The following is a 13,285-nucleotide window of genomic DNA, read 5'->3' on the forward strand; positions in this document are numbered from 1 at the left end:
CACGTAGAGAAATAATGGCCAATAATTATACTAGGTAGATTTTCATCCAAAGCTAATGGTCATTAAATTTCATGCTGCATTTACATTGTCTTTAAAGTGAGATAAATTAGAAATTTTGATAAATGTGATTGTTTTGCATTTCTAAATGATGATCATCATGGTCATTAACTTACATCAAATATTTTAATTATCATCAAAAAATCGTTAATGATAATTAAAATGCAAATTAATGATCTTGAAATTCAAATACTACAAAAAGTAATGATCATCAAATTGTTGAACTCTTTGAAGCATAATTTTCATGGCCTTGAAAACTTATTTTAATGAGAAATAAGTTGTTCTTAATGAGCATTAAAATTAGTTTTAATGATTTTTAATGGAATAACTGCAGCTCATTAAATTAAGAAAAACATGATTTAATGAGCAGTTTTAATGAAAAAACAATGATTATTGAGAATTTAATAGGATTTTAAGTTCATTTTAATGAAAGTTCTGTGCAGTAGTGATTTTTATCACATAAACCAAGTCCCCGTACACCAGTTTAGCAAGTCCCTGTACACAAGCTAAATTTTGAGTCCTCTTGTTGAAACATCCATTGCCACGACAGTATGAAATTGGCCTAAACATAAACTTTCCTATCATAACCCGTCTATACAACCCGAAAATGGTAACCTAGAACAATCTAGTAATTCAATATCACGAACAATAGTTCACAGTCGTTTTCATTGCGGTACCCCCTTCCAGGTGACCCTTGATTCCTGTCTATTCCTCCATAAATATATGACGCTGGGGGTTGACAGATCGCATACGGACGCGATATATAATAAGCTTGAACTGACCAATAGTTACAGATACATTAATTACATTAAAACTGTGAAAATATTGCAAAACTTCCCCTTGTTGTGACCGGTCACCGCCTCGTCGATACCAACATCTGGTGTATGGGTACCCACAGTGGGTAATAACTTAACAAAATTGTATCTTAAAGGATTTGTGCAGCCAAAATTTTTTTTTGATAATACGTCAGGATATCGCTTTGGATGAATGAAAATTTAAGTCCCACCCAACGAATCGCCTATCTTTTAGCGCTATCGGTTGGTTTTGGTCGTGATTTACGGGTAGCATCAACTACGGTTCAGAGATAATGAGCTAGGTGGTCACGTGGTCTTGTGATGTCAGAGTAGTCCGCGGCTACACAAGGTAAGCCTAGTACATACATGTATATAGCACATATACGTATACGTTAGATCTACAATTTGAGTTTTTCGAGTAAATGGTTATTCTAGCTTTATGATGTAGATATTTTCAGTTTCAAAACATTCCATTTACACCACTTAAAAAATTCAGACAAGCATATATTTAACTTTAGATTAGATAATCAGTCCAATTTGATAGCGATATCAAAAAGATGTTCGGATCTGGACTTAGATTTAGATAGCATAGGATGTAAATTTCAGTGTAATAAAAAAAACAGTATAATGTAGCACTATCTTTTTACGAGTAAAATCCCAAAATTTAGTATGAATATATCTAGAATCCATGTTTTTATTTCAAACTTCTGCTGTAACGATGCAAACACGGCACAGTTTTTGAGTAAAAATAAAATGTGGTTTTCAGTTATGTGATATTGGAGTAACAGTACCGAACTTATACCGAAAATAATATGTATATCTATATTGTTGCCTTTGAAAATTTATCAATAACGTTAACTAAAAAGCAGAAATACATCAATTGTATTTCTGATATATGTTCCTAAATCAGTTTAAGTGTAGATTTAAATTCATTATTTCAAAATTATACTAAATCCTTAAAATAGTATATTCATTGTCGACTGTTTTGTATATCATACCGTGATTTAATAGTATGATATATGAACATTTATCGTAATCCAAAAAATAACCACATGAATTTTAAGTGTTCAAATTAAAAATGGAAATTACTTGTATACAGGCATTATAAAAAGATATAATATCTTGTACCTTTTTAAAAATATACTAAGTGATATTTAAATAAGCATATTTAGTGTGATAATGTTGTAACCCTTCTTGTATGACTATACATGTACATTTAGATTCGAAACGGTGAAAATACATGCTCAGAATTTTAAATAATACAATGAAATGATACCTTAGAAATTACGGAAGATTGGTATATACCACGATTCCGTAATTACAGTACTAGACTGGAATAATTTTTAAGGTTAAACCTTTAGTTGAAATAGTTCTTAGAACCATTTTTGTTTCTGAATAAGTCTATTTTTGTTTTACCTGTATACGACATATATATATGTGTTTGTAATATATATATTCCTAGGTATGATCAGGTATATTTCACTTCCATTTGCTTTTACATCATTTTAAAAATGGAGGTGACAATAAAAAACCTAGAGCATAGATGTACGGGGTTTCCATAATTCAAATCACAATCCAATTAACGGTTGTCCTAACCTGATTGACAGTAAGATAATAGCAAATACCCGATATGGTCCACTTAATTGCAAATTGCCCGCGGCCAGGTAATTACAGGTGAGTTCGATGAATGGCGTTGTGTACAGGTAAACAACATACTGGTCAAGGTATTACATAATCATCAAACCAAAGGCATGGCTAATTATATATCTATAATATCGTTGTATCTACTCGTATATCGAATAAAAATTAAAAGCGACCGCACGGTCTGAAAAATAGTTTGTTTCGCCTAATATCTCAATTATTTGATCTTTTACAATATCAAAAGTAAATTCTTTCTACCATATGTTGAAACTTTTTACGGTATTGTAATAAATGTATCTCGATTTATTCGGTTAGCAACACAAAACACAATGTTTGTAATGATCAATCATCGATGTGTACGTATGTCAAGCATCATATCCTTGATGCTTTAATCAAGGATTTCTTAAATTGTTACGTAAAATTTCATTTTACAGTCACAAACTTTGCAATTCACAATGTATCAAAGATACAGCCTACAGGAAAATATTATCTAATTTAAGCTTATTCGTTGCTGAACTCCTCGACAAAAAATCTGAAACTTTTATTTCTGTGTGGATTTTCTTTCACAATAACACGAAGATACCTGCTATTAGAGCATAATAAAATTAGTGTATTTGAAACATCGAATTTCACTCTTTTAGTTATTTATATTCGAGCCAAAGTTATTGTACGATAAACTTCACTCAAAAGTAATCATAAAAAATCTTTGATTGGCTTTTCCTGTGACCGTCGATGTAAGTGATAGCACATCAGTTATAGTACAGCTATAAGCCACGGACTATTGTGACGTCACACGGTTTAGAGCTAGAAAATATGCATAATCGGGTGGTCAGAAAATTTGACCTCGATATCGGCGGTTTACAGGTTATTCCGGTAGCGCGCGGCACGGAGAGGTTTCTACATGGTCTAATAAAGCCATTTCCAGCATAAACTAAAATTATAATTTTTGACTGCACAAATCCTTTAAACCTTACATGAGTAAGTACAACAAAGTCGTGGTGCTGTACAACAGATGAATATCTATACAGGTATAACCCAGTTAGACTAGTGTAATATAATCCCTATCTAACCCAAACCTATCTACCATAACATCTGTGTTACAGTAATAACTTATAGCTTCCCACCTGAGTGGCGATTTGTGTACCTAAATATCATATTGTACACACAAATGCTGACATCTGCATCGTCTAAAATTGTCAATGATGGTGACAGAAGAATCTGGTCCAACTGGTACAGGACATTGTACATACAAAGTTTTAAAAATTGTCAGACAGTAATAACCTACCGTTTCATCAATTATCACACACATCATTCCTGTATTTCACTACTTATATGTGAATACATTCTGTTTTACCTATTTGTTTCCAGCGATACGTGCATTGGCACACTATCAAGTCGACCTGATTCTCTGAAAATATGCTACCCAACACTCTGATTGCATAGCAGCTATCAAACAAACAAACAAACAAACAAACAAACAAACAAACCTAACAGCTAGTATGTTAATAACTAATGGCTGTGTGACATTAACTCACCGACCCGACCCAGAACAAACTTATAGCTGGACTTACTTCTTTAAGATCTGCAGTGATAAAGGTTTAAAACCTGCCTTGTTACTATATAGGTATGCAGACGCTTCTGTCATCTGATACAGTAGCTGACGGTAGACGTGAGATTCAAAACATATTTATCCTACAATCTAATATACAGCTGCAATCTATAGCATTTACAACGGCTAACAAGGCATAATATTATCTAAAACATGCATGTGAATTACGATTAAATCATACATATGGTGTGATGACTCAATATCAATTATCATATGCATTAAGAATGGTTTCTGAATTAGAGCATTTATTTTTGCTATGTCTATGTCTTTTCTTTTTTAAGTTACATAAATTGGATTCACTGTAAAGGATTTTTTCCTTAAAACTGAACAATTAGAACAATTTTGAAATACAATTAATTGTAACTTATGTACATTAGGAAGTAATTTTGTTTGGTTTGAGTTATAAATAAAGACAATTTTATAATTGTTATATTAATAAATTAAACTAATTCAGTGATTGTAAATTAAAATTCTCACTTTATCTGGGAGACACACTATAATATTTTGTTTATACTCACATTGACATGGTGTGGTGTCTCCATCTTTGTGTCTACAGGTTCATATATAACTGTATCCATCTGTAGTAGGAAAAAAAAACATGAACGATTAACTATCCCTCCACAACATTCCTCTTTAATATATAGTCATCTTTTTACCACTAATATTCTTTTTTATTGTTGAAGTGTAAACGAAATTTAAAAACGTGGTCAGATGGCCTAACATATCTATAGTAACCTTATCCCAGCCTCTTTGTGTAATTAGTGTGGAGTATGTGAGAGCATCAGCACTCAGGTGATCACTGGTGTCTACATATAATCTGGCTAACACAAATTTTACAGGTCGGTAAACAGGTTTCAATCATTCAACAAAAAACTTAACCACCTATCACTCAATGTACAGAGTTTTTCTTTCTTCACAGTTGAGAAAAGGTAAAACTTGATATATATTCACTATTTGTTATCTATATTTATCTTATCTACATCACATTCATATTGTAACTAGGTCACAACCATATATGGAAGAATTATTCTATTTGAACACTTAGGTATTCTTATAGTTATTTCTTATCTGTGTAAAAGGAGATAACTGTAACATCAACATTTGTGTAACGACCTCCAAAGACAGCTAGTGGATGAGGATTAATGGGCTTATAATATAATAAATACTAATTTGTATGTTAGGTAATAAGAATTTAGCAATTCATAAAATATAGTGACCAGACTAGATTCGAACACTGACTGATAAGGACTAGAACATACAAAAGTTGGAACACTGACGGATTAGGACTAGTACAGACTAGAGTTGGAACACTGACTGATAAGGACTAGTACATACTAGAGTTGGAACACTGACTGATTAGGACTAGTACAGACTAGAGTTGGAACACTGACTGATAAGGACTAGTACATACTAGAGTTGGAACACTGACTGATTAGGACTAGTACAGACTAGAGTTGGAACACTGACTGATAAGAACTAGTACAGACTAGAGTTGGAACACTAATCGATTAGGACTAGTATAGACTAGATTGGAACACTGACTGATTAGGACTACCTATAAGTACAGACTAGAGTTGGAACAGACTGATAAGGACTGGTAAAGACTAGACTTGGAACACTGACTGATTAGGACTAGTACAGACTAGAGTTGGAACACTGACTGATAAGAACTAGTACAGACTAGAGTTGGAACACTGATCGATTAGGACTAGTACAGACTAGAATTGGAACACTGACTGATTAGGACTACCTATAAGTACAGACTAGAGTTGGAACACTGACTGATTAGGACTAGTACAGACTAGAGTTGGAACACTGACTGATTAGGACTAGTACAGACTAGAGTTGGAACACTGACTGATAAGAACTACCTATAAGTACAGACTATAGTTGGAACACGGACTGATAAGGACTGGTACAGACTAGAGTTGGAACACTGACTGATTAGGACTAGTACAGACTAGAGTTGGAACACTGACTGATAAGAACTAGTACAGACTAGAGTTGGAACACTGACTGATTTGGACTAGTACATACTAGAAATGGAACACTGACTGATAAGGACTAGTACATACTAGAGTTGGAACACTGACTGATTTGGAATAGTACATACTAGAAATGGAACACTGACTGATTTGGACTAGTACATACTAGAAATGGAACACTGACTGATTAGGAGTAGTACAGACTAGAGTTGGAACACTGACTGATTAGGACTAGTACAGACTAGAGTTGGAACACTGACTGATTAGGACTAGTACAGACTAGAGTTGGAACACTGACCGATTAGGACTAGTACAGACTAGAATTGGAACACTGACTGATTAGGACTACCTATAAGTACAGACTAGAGTTGGAACACTGACTGATTAGGACTAGTACAGACTAGAGTTGGAACACTGACTGATTAGGACTAGTACAGACTAGAGTTGGAACACTGACTGATTAGGACTAGTACAGACTAGAGTTGGAACACTGACTGATTAGGACTAGTACAGACTAGAGTTGGAACACTGACTGATTAGGACTGGTACAGACTAGAGTTGGAACACTGACTGATTAGGACTAGTACAGACTAGAGTTGGAACACTGACTGATTAGGACTAGTACAGACTAGAGTTGGAACACTGACTGATAAGGACTAGTACAGACTAGAGTTGGAACACTGACTGATTAGGAGTAGTACAGACTAGAGTTGGAACACTGACTGATTTGGACTAGTAAATACTAGAAGAATTGGAACACTGACTGATTAGGACTACCTATAGTACAGACTAGAGTTGGAACACTGACTGATTAGGACTAGTACAGACTAGAGTTGGAACACTGACTGATTAGGACTAGTACAGACTAGAGTTGGAACACTGACTGATTAGGACTAGTACAGACTAGAGTTGGAACACTGACTGATTAGGACTATAGTACAGACTAAGAGTTGGAACACTGACTGATTAGGACTATAGTACAGACTAGAGTTGGAACACTGACTGATTAGGACTAGTACAGACAAGAGTTGGAACACTGACTGATAAGAACTAGTACAGACTAGAGTTGGAACACTAATCGATTAGGACTAGTACAGACTAGAATTGGAACACTGACTGATTAGGACTACCTATAAGTACAGACTAGAGTTGGAACACTGACTGATAAGGACTGGTAAAGACTAGACTTGGAACACTGACTGATTAGGACTAGTACAGACTAGAATTGGAACACTGACTGATTAGGACTACTATAGTACGGACTAGAGCTGGAACACTGACCGATTAGGACTAGTACAGACTAGATTGGAACACTGACTGATTAGGACTACCTATAAGTACAGACTAGAGTTGGAACAGACTGATAAGGACTGGTACAGACTAGAGTTGGAACACTGACTGATTAGGACTAGTACAGACTAGAGTTGGAACACTGACTGATAAGAACTACCTATAAGTACAGACTATAGTTGGAACACGGACTGATAAGGACTGGTACAGACTAGAGTTGGAACACTGACTGATTAGGACCTAGTACAGACTAGAGTTGGAACACTGACTGATTAGAACGGGTGCAGACTAGAGTTGGAACACTGACTGATTTGGAATAGTACATACTAGAAATGGAACACTGACTGATTTGGACTAGTACATACTAGAAATGGAACACTGACTGATTAGGAGTAGTACAGACTAGAGTTGGAACACTGACTGATTTGGACTAGTAAATACTAGAAATGGAACACTGACTGATTCGGAGTAGATACAGACTAGAGTTGGAACACTGACTGATTAGGACTAGTACAGACTAGAGTTGGAACACTGACTGATTAGGACTAGTACAGACTAGAGTTGGAACACTGACTGATTAGGACTAGTACAGACTAGAGTTGGAACACTGACTGATAAGAACTACCTATAAGTACAGACTAGAGTTGGAACACTGACTGATTAGGACTGGTACAGACTAGAGTTGGAACACATGACTGATTAGGACTAGTACAGACTAGAGTTGGAACACTGACTGATTAGGACTAGTACAGACTAGAGTTGGAACACTGACTGATTAGGACTAGTACAGACTAGAGTTGGAACACTGACTGATTAGGACTAGTACAGACTAGAGTTGGAACACTGACTGATTAGGACTATAGTACAGACTAGAGTTGGAACACTGACTGATTAGGACTATAGTACAGACTAGAGTTGGAACACTGACTGATAAGGACTAGTACAGACTAGAGTTGGAACACTGACTGATTAGGACTAGTACAGACTAGAGTTGGAACACTGACTGATTAGGACTAGTACAGACTAGAGTTGGAACACTGACTGATTAGGACTAGTACAGTCTAGAGTTGGAACACTGACTGATTAGGACTAGTACAGACTAGAGTTGGAACACTGACTGATTAGGACTAGTACAGACTAGAGTTGGAACACTGACTGATTAGGACTAGTACAGACTAGAGTTGGAACACTGACTGATTAGGACTAGTACAGACTATAGTTGGAACACTGACTGATTAGGACTAGTACAGACTAGAGTTGGAACACTGACTGATTAGGACTAGTACAGACTAGAGTTGGAACACTGACTGATTTGGACTAGTACATACTAGAGTTGGAACACTGACTGATTAGGACTAGTACAGACTAGAGTTGGAACACTGACTGATTAGGACTAGTACAGACTAGAGTTGGAACACTGACTGATTAGGACTAGTACAGACTAGAGTTGGAACACTGACTGATTAGGACTATAGTACAGACTAGAGTTGGAACACTGACTGATTAGGACTAGTACAGACTAGAGTTGGAACACTGACTGATTAGGACTAGTACAGACTAGAGTTGGAACACTGACTGATTAGGACTAGTACAGACTAGAGTTGGAACACTGACTGATTAGGACTGGTGCAGACTAGAGTTGGAACACTGACTGATTAGGACTACTACAAACTAGAGTTGGAACACTGACTGATTAGGACTAGTACAGACTAGAGTTGGAACACTGACTGATTAGGACTGGTACAGACTAGAGTTGGAACACTGACTGATTAGGACTAGTACAGACTAGAGTTGGAACACTGACTGATTAGGACTAGTACAGACTAGAGTTGGAACACTGACTGATTAGGAACTATAGTACAGACTAGAGTTGGAACACTGACTGATTAGGACTATAGTACAGATTAGATTTGGAACACTGACTGATTAGGACTGGTGCAGACTAGAGTTGGAACACTGACTTGGAACACTGACTGATTAGGACTGGTACAGACTAGAGTTGGAACACTGACTGATTAGGACTAGTACAGACTAGAGTTGGAACACTGACTGATTAGGACTGGTACAGACTAGAGTTGGAACACTGACTGATTAGGACTAGTACAGACTAGAGTTGGAACACTGACTGATAAGGACTACTACAAACTACAGTTGGAACACTGACTGATTAGGACTGGTACAGACTAGAGTTGGAACACTGACTGATTAGGACTATAGTACAGACTAGAGTTGGAACACTGACTGATTAGGACTATAGTACAGACTAGAGTTGGAACACTGACTGATTAGGACTATAGTACAGATTAGATTTGGAACACTGACTGATTAAGACGGGTGCAGACTAGAGTTGGAACACTGACTGATTAGGACTAGTACAGACTAGAGTTGGAACACTGACTGATTAGGACTAGTACAGACTAGAGTTGGAACACTGACTGATTAGGACTAGTACAGACTATAGTTGGAACACTGACTGATTAGGACTATAGTACAGACTAGAGTTGGAACACTGACTGATTAGGACTAGTACAGTCTAGAGTTGGAACACTGACTGATTAGGACTAGTACAAATTAGAAGAGTTGGAACACTGACTGATTAGGACTAGTACAGACTAGAGTTGGAACACTGACTGATTAGGACTATAGTACAGACTAGAGTTGGAACACTGACTGATTAGGACTATAGTACAGACTAGAGTTGGAACACTGACTGATTAGGACTAGTACAGACTAGAGTTGGAACACTGACTGATTAGGACTAGTACAGACTTGAATTGGAACACTGACTGAATAGGACTGGTGCAGACTAGAGTTGGACCGCTGACTGATTAGGCCTGGTACAGACTGAAACTGGAATACTGACTGATGAGACCTGGTACAGACTAGAGTTGGAACATTGACTGATTTGAACTAGCTACATGTGGTATAGAATGTCTGAATCAGATCTCAAAAATCTTGCTGGATTTGAACTAGATCTGAAATGGCTATTAGCTATAGGTTTTGAACCATATCTCAAAACATTGGCAGGATTTGAACCAGATCTCTAAACACTGACAGGGTTTGAACCAGATCTCTTAACACTAGCAGGGTTTGATCAGATATTTAAACTGTTGCAGGATTTGAACCAGATCTCTAAACACTGGCAGGGTTTGAACCAAATCTCAAAACATTGGTAGGTTTTGAACCAAATCTCTAAAACACTGGCAGGATTTGAACCAGATCTCTAAACACTGGCAGGTTTTGAACCATATCTCTAAACACTGGCAGGATTTGAACCAAATCTCTAAACACTGGAAGGATTTGAACCAGATATCTAAACACTGGCAGGATTTGAACCAGATCTCTAAACACTGGCAGGTTTTGAACCAAACCTCTGAACACTGGCAGGTTTTGAGCCAAATCTCTAAACACTGGCAGGATTTGAACCAAATCTCTAAACACTGGCAGGATTTGAACCAAATCTCTAAACTGTTGCTTGATTTGAACCAGATCTCTAAACACTAACAAGGATTGAACCAGATTTAAAAACATTGTTAGAACTTGAACCAGATCTCTAATCTGTAGCAGGATTTGAACCAAATATCTAAACACTAGCAGGATTTGAACAAAATCTCAAAACATTAGTAGGATTTGAACCAAATCTCAAAACATTAGTAGGATTAGAACCAAATCTCTAAACACTGGCAAAGTTTGAACCATATCTCTAAACATTGGTAGGTTTTGAACCAGATCTCAAAACATCAGGGCATCCATGGCCAGTAAGATCAAAATCTCAACAGTCAGTGACCTTAGGGTCAAATCAAATTCCTGAGGGTCAAAATAAGAGTCAATTATTAATCGCGTAAAAATTCATATATATTTAAATATTAAATTTTATAACCAATAACATTGATAATGTTTATTTTTTTATGACTTATTATGTTTCTATAGAGTAAGTAAAGAAAATTAAAAAAAAAATGATAGGCCCTAATGATTATTATATAAAATATTGATTTAACTTCAGTATCCATGTAAATATTTTAATTTTTTAAATTGCATTTGATTATCTAAATCTGTAAAATTTAAAGGACATTTTTTAGCTTCTGATCACAAATATATTATTTAATCAATAACATTATTTTATTAAAAAAATATGAAAAAAAATATGCTGTTTTATAAATCATAGTTATGACTGCTACTTTTTGTTTGAAATCAAAATGTCATTAATTCAGCTGTATTTCTAAAACGATCTTTTAAAAATAAAGACAATGTTTTTATTTATATTGTGTTTCCTTTCCACCTCAAACCACTTTTCATATTTGCCGCCAAAAACAAATTAGAAACTGTAACAGGAACGATTTACGCCTCTCACACTCCAACGCTGATGGTTTGTTGGTAATGTACTTGTAAGGTTATTCAGGTTAACAACAAAATGGCTACTGCAGCATACATCAAACTAGGCCTATCTACGATCTCATCTCTGTTGTATACCTGCTTATAAGTTATATAACATTAATTTATTGCAATAGAAATCTATTATAGCTTTGATTAAAATGTGATTGCTGATAAGAATGTGCAGTTTTAGCGGACTGGAGGCGGATAGGTCGGTACAGGTGTGACTTCTTCTTACCTGTGCTCCAATTAGCAGATTACGGTCGGATTATGTCACAGTTTAGTGAATCTGTTAATTTGCGTGGGGTGTTCTGCCAATTAGTGTCACTGACCCTTGCTAATATACACTTTATTGACGGCTGGGCATCACATAATACACACATACACAAGTCTGATGGGCAGTGGTAGTAAAAATGTGATGCGTCAAATTGACGCACGGCATGCAAAGATTGTGCGTCAAAATCAATTTTGCTGTGTTAATGACCCGAGCTCTCGGGTTAATGGATGCCCTGAAACATTGGCTGGATTTGAGCTAGATCTCTAAAACACTGGCAGGTTTTGAACCAGATCTCTAAACACTTGTAGGATTTGAACCAGATCTCTACACTGTAGCAGGATTATAACCAGACATCTATGCTGTAGCAGGATTATAACCGCAGATCTCTACACTGTAGCAGGATTATAACCAGACCTCTACACTGTAGCAGGATTATAACCAGACCTCTACACTGTAGCAGGATTATAATCAGATCTCTACACTGTAGCAGCATTATAACCAGATCTCTACATGTCTACATTTACCTAATAATCGATCTACTTCATCACATTGAAGATCATGTCGATATTGTTGAAGGTGTGGCTATATAGCTATGAACAGGGGAAGAGAAGAAAATAATTAAATTAGAGATGAAAGACGAGTTTTGAAGGAGTCAAGCGACTTTGAGATTACAAGATCTGACGGAAGAGAGTTCCAGTTTTGGATAGTACAGTGTCTTCTTTTCTTCTTCTTCTTCGTTGACTTTCGTGAACTCCGCCAATAACGGGTGCAATGGTCTGAGGGAATGAAATTTTTTATTGTTCTTTTTTTTAAGCTAGCAGATAAAAATCTTACCTTTTGAGGTAGAGTCTTTCTGTATCAGTTTGTTAATAAGAACAGCACAATGGCTATATACAAAATGTACTGGTAACTCTATAGACAGTAAGGTCATGATGTACTTGTAAGTGTATCCGTGATATCAGTGATCGTACATGCATGCAAACAGCTGTACATGTGTTGAACTTGATGTTCAAACTATCTATTGAATAACTCCCTTTCACTAGGTAGTCTACACTAAACCCATTAGGCCTATTTCAGTAAGAACGTCAGGAGTCGTACACGCAAGCTGCATGCATGCAGTTAGTATGTTATTAGGCCAAGCGTCTTTACTTTCAGTTTGTCGACATTGTTATGATTATACTGTAGGTACAGTGCAAAATACGGATAATGTTCCGGGCACATTGGAGTCCGATCAACAAATATCTTTATAATTGTATATTGT

The 13,285-nt window shown here is 36.1% G+C and overlaps 1 protein-coding gene across 1 annotated transcript in view; it reads right to left on the reverse strand.

Annotated features, from left to right (window-relative positions):
- LOC138335638 (allantoicase-like) overlaps positions 1–13,177 on the reverse strand; it is a 31,992-nt gene extending 18,815 nt beyond the window's left edge. The window contains exons 1-2 of the mRNA XM_069284801.1: positions 12,859–13,177; positions 4,620–4,679 (exon numbers count right to left, since the gene is read on the reverse strand). Coding sequence (XP_069140902.1) covers positions 4,620–4,679 — 60 coding nt within the window. The 5' untranslated portion in view covers positions 12,859–13,177. The remainder of the gene's footprint in view (positions 1–4,619; positions 4,680–12,858) is intronic.
- Positions 13,178–13,285: the final 108 nt, after the last annotated feature.

This window comes from Argopecten irradians, chromosome 11 (assembly GCF_041381155.1).
Source record: "Argopecten irradians isolate NY chromosome 11, Ai_NY, whole genome shotgun sequence".
In the NCBI taxonomy this organism is placed as follows: domain Eukaryota; kingdom Metazoa; phylum Mollusca; class Bivalvia; order Pectinida; family Pectinidae; genus Argopecten; species Argopecten irradians.